This window comes from Aplysia californica, unplaced genomic scaffold (genome assembly GCF_000002075.1).
Source record: "Aplysia californica isolate F4 #8 unplaced genomic scaffold, AplCal3.0 scaffold00014, whole genome shotgun sequence".
Lineage (NCBI taxonomy): Eukaryota > Metazoa > Mollusca > Gastropoda > Aplysiida > Aplysiidae > Aplysia > Aplysia californica.
Genome location: NW_004797284.1, coordinates 2670080 through 2679303, shown reverse-complemented (window position 1 = coordinate 2679303; position 9224 = coordinate 2670080). Strand labels below are relative to the sequence as shown.

Here is a 9224-nt window from a genome sequence, read left to right as displayed (position 1 = left end):
TTTCTGTTCAAGATTGGCAGATTTTCAGTGTCACTGCATCTTGCCCTCCCTCAGTTCTTACACCGCTCGCACTGAATAGGTCTACTTGAGCCATTAAGTTAATACACTAATATTACTCTACTTTGAGTTTGAGCAATAGTTTTTGTCTTCACGTTTATTATATATGAATCATGACACCCAGACTGGTTATTGTCTGTCGATGTTCTAGTTCTTGGTCTTTTCTCAGGCTCACAACAGGATTCATTTTTAATAGGGCCCATAGTTTATGTAGGCTAATATGATGAGGGGAAAATATAAATAAGTAAGAACAGACTGAAATACCAAAGTCACACAAGATCCCAGTTCCACACTGACATGTTGAGTGGATATAGTATTACTGACCGACTTCAACTAATTTGATCAAATTTTAAACAACTACCATTTTCTTAAAAATTGACAGAGAGGTTAAAGAATGGTACCAGAATGGTCAGGAGACATAGGCCTTTCATATGGAATAGATAAATTTGGCATACAGCTACTTTGAAAATTTAGTTTCTGGTACCTATAGTGTACCTACATGTGTGTGTGTGTATGTGTGTGTGTATTCACAAACATACGCATACATTAGATATAAATTGAGCTCGTGCTGTCATTGTTATGTAACATGCCCCTGGAAAATGGATGAGGCCCCTCCCTTAGAAAATTGAGAAGCTGGGTTGGCGGTCACCCAGCATTATAATCATCTATTGTTTGAAAACTATACTACAAAATGTACATTTGCATTCATTTAAAGACATTTTGACTTTTTATCATTGGTAGATGGGCTTTTTGGAGGAACATTCTTGACGCGCAGCGGCCTTATTTTTCCCTTGAATTGGGGTCTTGAAAAAAATTTGGGGGTCTTGAAAAAAAATTCCAGGATTTGGTGGGGACCCTGGTTATTGCTTAGTGTGATAGGGGTTGTGTGTTAAAATATGGTGGCCACGGTCGCGTTGGACAGGTGCCTGTTTTACACAGTTAAATGATATAGAAAAAACGCAAGGGGGAAAATGGAAAGTGGCCGTTTGTACAGGTGACCGTCTTATAGAGGTGGCCGTCAGGGCAGGTTTGAGCGTATTTCAGTTTGTTTGAATTGTCGTTGAGTTGAGTTAATAAAGAAAGCACATCGACATGATAATACCTATGAATGATTGTCATGTGTATGAATGGCTGTCTTTAAAAAGATATTATTGTATTTGTTATGTCATGAATGTAATGTGAAATGTTTGACATCTTAAAACAATTTACCCTGTCAGGAAAAGTAATTTTATCTCTTTGTCTATTACCGGTACTTTTATCCTATTTATTGTTGGTCACATCAGTGATCATTGGCAGCTGTCACAAAACATTTCTTGAGGCCCTGTTCACCTTGTGAGATAATGCATTTTATGATGTATGTTGATTCTTTGCTTCTTTGTACCTGACACTTTGTGCAAATTATTGTACTCTCGGCTTTAATTCTTCATGTATAATAAAAGATATTTTTGGAGTCCATTTTTAGCTTACTTTTGCATTTTGTGTTGTTGTTTTTTCCATTCTTAATATATCTAGTAGGGAAATACGTAAGTTAACATGTAGATCTAGATGTACACAATGTACTTGTGTGGGGGAGGTTGCTGAGTACTACAGCTACTGGTAGGTTTTTCTTTCCTAATATTATGTTTTATCTGTCTGTCATCTTGCTGTTTGGTTGGTGGGTGCTAATAGTAGGTTCTACTTCTGACCTAACACTGCTTTATATCTGTCTGTTTGTCGCCTTGCTGTTTTGCAGGTTGTTGGAGGGTGCTGCTGCGCGGTAGGCTCTACTTCTGTTCTTTCATTGTTTTATCTGTCTGTCATCTTGCTGTTTATTTGCACTAAATGACCGTAATCGTGTCCATGTCCTTTATTTAGCAACTGAACTCGTGCTGTTGGCTGTTAGTAAATCGTATTGTTATTTCTGCACTGACGTATCTCTATACTTCATTAATACGTGTAGACTCTAAATTGATGTGTCCAGGTGTTGATCATTCCTGAACTTTGACTACCAATGTTATACAGTCCTTGCCGGCTGTAAGCACGGTCATCGGGAGAAAGCATTTAGAAGCGTGCTTAATGCCGAAGCGTGCTTGAGTGCGAAGTAGATATCATTATAATCCAGAGATTTTCATGTAGAAAATTTCCTGTGCTATTTCTCTTTGTTTGTAAGTAGTGGTTGCGCAAAAGTGTGCGCTGTTATTTTTACCCGCCATGGTAGTTTTTGTTTGTTTGGTTTGTTTTGTGGTCGAATGGGAAATGAAAACTTGATTTAGACTTAGACGGCCAGTCACGATACAGCACACTAGGCCTACACACTGCCTGTGCGTACCACTGCCTACTGTGCCACATTCATACCACTGCCTTCATCCCACCTGGCGCGTGATACATAATCAGGATTATCGGATAGCGAGGGGCAATAGGTGAAATCGCAGCCAGCCTCCTTTTCTGAGTTCTCGTCTCCCCGACTCTCTTTGTATTTTTTAAAAAAGTCTGTGAAGCTTTGCCCTATGCTACGTCTAAATCCTATGTCCACGCGCGTGGCTGTGTGCATCTCTGCCTTCCTCTCCGCACGCGTCATTTGTGTGTGTGAATCTCCATCACTTGCGTTCTTTGTGTTTCTCTTAACACATTCACTGCTGTGGTGTAGACTGTGTTTGAACTTCGATGGATCATCATGAAAGTATTGACTGTCTTGTAAATGAAGCGTGCCTGAAGCTGAAGTTACTGTGCTTAAAGGCGTGTAATACTATCCCAAAATTCGGTATGAGCTGTTAAGCGTGCTAGAGTCCGAAACATGTTTTAGTTTTATGCCGGTGTGTTTAAAGCCGGCACGGACTTTACAAATTTTTACAAGCTTTTGATCCGCTCATAGCTTCTTCTGAAGAAATATGGCATGGATAACTCAACATAACAATAATAATATACATAAATGTAGATCTAAATTGTTCCACATTTTGGCCTAAGTCACCATTGACGGTAAAAACTCGGGGGGCCATTTTAGCCTAAGTCACCATTGACGGTAAAAACTCGGGGGGGCTGTTTTGGCCTAAGTCACCATTGACGGTAAAAACTCGGGGGCCGTTTTGGCCTAAGTCATTTCGCATTTTGGCTTAAGTCTAAGAGCGTGGTCTCGAAATGGCCTAAGTCCTATATATCCCATAATTTCACATTTTCATTAAAAAAAATTATATAAACTTCACCATCACTGAACCCTCACTCATTGAGGAAAGTTTTGTTTGCCAAAGTGTGTTTTCTTGCAACTGAGACAGTTTTTATTGATTATCTCAAAACTGGCAAAAATGACTTACGCCAAAAAGGTAACGGCTTGACGATATTTCTCAAGATCCCCATACCTGTGTGCAAAATCTTATTGACGTGTCTGGACTTTTGTTTGGGTTAGCCCTTGCAAAGTATTATATGTGAACTTCATTTGAAAAAGTATGTGCCTGTTGGGTACACCATCATCAATTTATCAACTGAGGAACAAAAAAGAAGAGAGATCAGATGCCACAGAATTTCTCAACATATTTGAACCCCATGGGCCCAGTTGCACCCCTGAGTAAAGAATACACCTACCGTGATACTGCGTGTCGTAAGAGGCGACTAATGGTGCATAATCTGGCCACCCGAAAAGTGAGTTTGTGTAGGCCCAACTACCCGACCCAGTAAAAAAGGACAGTTATAGAAACACGAACAAACATGCCTTATAATTTTTCCATCTTGGGAGACAGAGGAGCTTCTGCATCAGCAGGAACAATGAAGGGATGTACAGAAAAGTGGGAAGACGTGGAATGACATCAAGCGACTCGCCCAGGATAGGGAAAGGTGGAGAGTGTTTGTTCGTGGCCTATATCCTGATCCAGGGTGAGAAAGGCAATTATGATGGGCCCAATTGACTGACAGATATTCATTGTCACTGGAGATGAAACATGGGTTCCCTTCTTTGGAACTTCATTTAAACAGATGAATCGCATGTGGATAGATGGGAAAGAAGAGAGAACTGCTGTTTTGAGTCCAGGGTTTCAAAGCAGAAAGAGGATTTTTATCTGTTTTTTTATTACAGTGGTCTCTATGTGGTTGATATCACGCCACATAATACTATTATGAGTTCTTCATGTGCAAAAGGTACTGTCCCAGTTAATGAAGAGAGACCAAATATCGGAACCACTTGCACAATGTAAAACAGGGGCCACAACTTTAATGTCATGCAACAGCAAGGGATCCAAGTTTTTTTCTCCAGCGTTCAGTCCTGACTTTGCTCTTTGATGCTTCTGTTTATTTCCTATTCTGAAATATAAATTAGTCAAATACATTCAGGACCATGCAAAAGCTGCCAAGCAAAGGGGAGCTGACTACCTTTGTGCCTTCGTGAAGAGGCTGTGGAGGCCAGAATCCTGCATACCGAGGGAAGGAGAATATTTCAAGGGACTGAAAATTCTAGGTCCATAGCAGTACAAGTTTTTGAGATATTTCATGACTTTCATGACTTTTTGATCTGCCGTCTTAGATTATTGTAAGCTCTGTTTTTATTTATAGAGCTGAATAGCAATGATAGAATTTTGCTGTCAGACTTGCACATTTAATTCAAAGAAGTAATACACAAGACAACGAAAATTTGTGTGTAAAGCTGACTGTCTTGCTTTGAATTGCCATTGTCGGGTAACTCTGTTTGAACTCGTTTTTTTGGGGATGTTTTTTTTGGTAGCATTTGCGAAGATCATGCACTATGATCCCCTTGCCCATTCTTTACTCCTCTCTCTGTTTTTGTAATTTCTTTTTTTTTTATCCTGTGTAATTCTTGGAAGTCAGTCTGTCTACTAACTAGATGCTGCTTTATTCTTATTTTCTTATTTCCCTCATTTGTCATAAATAAAAAATATATCACCTGTACTGTGCTGTTGTATCCACATACCATCAAGCTAAACCTGCTGCTACAAAGCAGGGAATAGGCTTACAATTTGTAAGAGGTAAAAATGGCTAAATTTGCCATTCTGTTCTATTTTTTATTCTATTGGCCATTCCCATTCTTAGAACAGTCACATTTTCCAATAGAATTCAGTGGCCTCAGTTGCTCTGATTGACTGTTTCTCTGCCTTGAATACTGTGTTTGTGTAAGTGTTTGAACATCACACTTGTAGTACAGTAATCCTATTGTAAATGTTTTCTAATAGTTCTTGTTCATTCAGAGTAAAGGAATGCTCAAACACCTACCATGCAAATTCATTATTGTCGTTGAACTTCATGAATCCAGCTAAAGATATTTCAAAGTTATGCAAATTTTTGTTTTTCTTTGACTGCATTTACCTCTTGTGAAGAATAAAAAATGGATGGGCTGATTTATGTTTTTAACATTTTCAGTATGTGAGCATTTTAGATGTGTTGTATTACTGAATTTTTTTAAATGAAGACTGGTGGACAAGCTGAGACGTTTGAGTTTGTGATATCTTCATCTCATTTTTTGGTTTATTTCAGGCTCAACTAGGTGAGGCTGAAAAAGAACGGGATATCTTGGCTGCACAATTGTTTGAATGTGAGCAAGAGAGGGCTGACCTGAAGAAAAAGCATAACTCTGAGCGCAATGTGGTGGAAGTTTTGCAGAGAGACTTTGCCTTACTGCAGAGGGAGAATGCTGTGTATGCAGAGGGCATGAAGGACTACAAAAAGACACTGGAAAAGATGGAGAAACTCAAGAACGTTGACACCATACTGAAAGGTCACTTTTCTGTGGTGCTTTAAAATTTAAAAAAATAGTTCATATGTGTGTGTAAATATATATGAGCAATTGCCAAAACGTGAGACTCTTGAGACTCAGTGGTGCAAAAAAAATTTTCTTACCAATTTGACTCTCTTTTCTGTCAGTCACAGACTGACATTTAGTGCTCATATTCCTAGAGTATCAGAGCAAGGAGATGTAGGGTTTTGGAGATATGGGTGTATTGGTTTGGCAACTACTGTATTTCTTGTATGTAACAGTGATGACAAAAACAGATAATATAAGCAGCAAGGCTAATTATGGACTTTAAATTCCATTTGTTTAGTAAACAAAGACTTGTACACTATGAAATTCATTCATAATGGTAATATGAATGACAAGCTTTGTAACAATGACGCAGTGCACAGAACATGTCATCATTGTTATGTACAAGAAAGGATACACATTGGACATTATCATTAACAACACATCACAATAGTGAAAGGCTGTACAAATACAGTTATCAAAGCCTCAGTACCAGAAAAACTAATATGAGGCAAAAGCACAAAATCAATTGAGCTGACCTGTACATAACAGTGATGACAAACATGACTTGTACATAACAATGATGACACAATGTACAGGAAAAGACAAAAGTCTTGCCTCCAGAGAGAAATGCGCACTTTAAGAATAAAAAAAACACAGGAGAGGTTTCTTTTGTTTTGAAACATATCAGGTCATATCAAAGACAGTGGACGATCACAATTATGTTGCTAATTATGACAAACAGTACTCGTACATAACAGTGATGACAAAACATACTGGGAAAAGGTAAAATCATGCCTACAAAGAACAAATTTGCACTAAGAGATACACAGATCAATAAAGGCGTATTTTGCTTCTAAATGAATCTTGCGTGTATGAAATATATGTTGAAAACTTCTTGATATTAGCAATGATGACAAATATTACTTGTACATAACAATAATGACACAATGTATTGGAAAAAGGTATATCATACCAACAAAGAACAAATGTGTATTTTTGAATTAGACAGATAAACAAGGTCATGTTTGTTTATTTGTTTAAGTAAAGAGAGCACACATTACTTAAAAAATGTTTGCTCTTAGGACAATGTAATTTCTAGTACGTCAGTCAGTCTTGTACGGCTGCATGACGACACCCCAAACGTCATCACTGAGCACAAAAGCTAAATCTATAACCACAGAAATGATCCATCTCTCGAAAATTGTTCACACATCACACTCTTGTTCCAGGAATCCAGTGTAAACACCGCAATTTCACTAAAATATTCAACAGAGTAGCCTAAAAACACGCAAAACAGCCCAGTACGTCACATTCAACGCAAAATTCTTGTGCGTCACCGGACGCTGAAGGCAATGACTACTTTCGTTTTTCTGTTTCCCCCGTTGCTTCCGTTGTTCTGGGGAAGCGGGTAAGGGGAAGTTACTCAAGAAAACAATTATATCCGGGCACTGTTGATGATCCGTTCAAAACAAAAGTGGGCGAAATTCGGACTTCCGGCACATCGCAAGGTGACGACAATCACGGCGAATGTTAAACAGCCGACTGAAATCGTAGATCTAGGGACCCGATGTTCCTTTCGCGCATCGCGGCTTTTGAAGTATTGAATAAACGACGATAGGCAAATAGATTTAACCAGCTACGGTGATTCTACTGAAAAATAATGGTGTTTTCTGAAAGACCTAGTCCGTGACGACACGACAGACGCACAAGTAATCCGAATTGTTCGTCTTTTTGCAAACAAATAAACCGATTTCTTGGGCAAGTTAACCTTTCTCAATGACAAATAGCATAGGATCAAAGCACACGTAAAAAAAACCCACCCAAAAATACTAAATTTTGGACATTCTTGGAAGTTTGCATTGGTGTGCTCAAAATGACTCTCCAGGAATCACTAAAAAACGAACATTAATTTTTGGCACAAAATTTACAAACTCAAGATTGTAAAGCTGACATGGGGTCTGAAACTGCTAATGCAGGTTCTACATCCTATATTTGACATGTGTATAAGTTTTGGAGGAATAAATACTAATGCATCACATTTTATGCACACTAATGTGAGATGTGTGTGTGTTTTTCTCCACGTTTTGGCAATGGCTCATATATATATTCGCTAACCGCGTGATTCAACCGCCTAAGTTCCGAGAAACAAATATTTCAGGAGAAGCAAAAAACTCTTATTTCTTTATGCTCGTACCTATGAATCTGAAATTCAGATATATGATATATGATGTAGGACGATGGTCTGTAACTAGCTTTACAAAAAAAATCTTTCTTACATAAGTTACTGGACATAGGCGGTTTAGACCTACCAAAATCTGCGTGATTCAACCACCTTAGTGACAGTATGAGGGCGTTTAGGCGTTTGAATCACGTTAATCAACGCCACTCGGCGAGCGCCAATGGTCGCTTGGGTGTTTGAGTAATTGACAAAAGCAAATCATAATAGTTTTAAGAGTAATTATGAAAGTTAAGAGTAACTATTTCAGTTATTTGGTTTGGTCTTTTGGGGCACGACTGTTTTTGGCCTCATGGAGTTGGTAAAAAAAAACCCAATCATTTTAACGTTTAATTTGCACTGGATGTTTTTTTTTCAGTGTGTATCAAAGGCAACGAACGTTTGTGACAACAGGGTCTTTTTGTTTCAGCCAGGTCTGAATGGTCCAGAAATCAAACATGGGGGGGGGGGGGGGGGAGATATTGTCTTTCTTTTCTTAAAAATGTTCTGGATTAACCATGAGCACATAGACCATACAATTTTTTCAGGGACCTTTCGAATATACTGTGTGTGCTGTCCACTTCCATTTGCATTTGTTCCTCTTTTCAATGTATTTCAACAGTTTTGTTCTATCTGGTACAAATGTCACTGATTGCATTTGACAAGATAGCGTTTAGGTCTGATAAGTACAGCCATCACTGTATAATGAACGTGGCATATTTATTGTCAGTCCTGGCTCATCCAGGAAGTTACTGACACAAGAAGAGAATTCATTGGCAATCAATGGTCCTTCTCCTTCATGCCAAATGGGACACTTCACATCTTTGGTTATCAAATTTGTAAAAATATAGACAGCTAATTTGGTCCTGTTATGATATAGTGCAGCAGATGCGTTCTATTTTATACTAACAAATCCGCTTCCTAGAGCATACACACTCGACATCTGGTCACCTCCACTGGGTTTTGTGCAAGCTTCTTGTTAGATTCTTTCTCCGTGGGTAGTTGGTGGGTGCTCTGGTGTGGTTTGCTCCTTCTTTCCTATCAAACATCTATCGTCCTTATCTCTCCTCCTTCTATTTTGTGTTTGTTGCTCTCTTGTAACACCTCTAATCTTCGGCACTTATGACCCTATTGTGTTGCAAGCGCCGTAAAACTTCTACTAAAACTAAAACTATTCTTTCTCCTACCTTGCATACATCACAGTGATCCTTCCAACATACATACAACAGGTTG

At 38.6% G+C, this 9224-nt stretch overlaps 1 protein-coding gene across 1 annotated transcript in view; it reads left to right on the top strand.

The window, feature by feature from the left end:
- The window catches only part of LOC101857851 (E3 ubiquitin-protein ligase TRAIP), a 42495-nt gene that overhangs the window by 22917 nt on the left and 10354 nt on the right, over window positions 1-9224 (top strand). The window contains exon 4 of the mRNA XM_035970947.1: window positions 5509-5749. Within this exon, the coding sequence (XP_035826840.1) occupies window positions 5509-5749 (241 nt within the window). The remainder of the gene's footprint in view (window positions 1-5508; window positions 5750-9224) is intronic.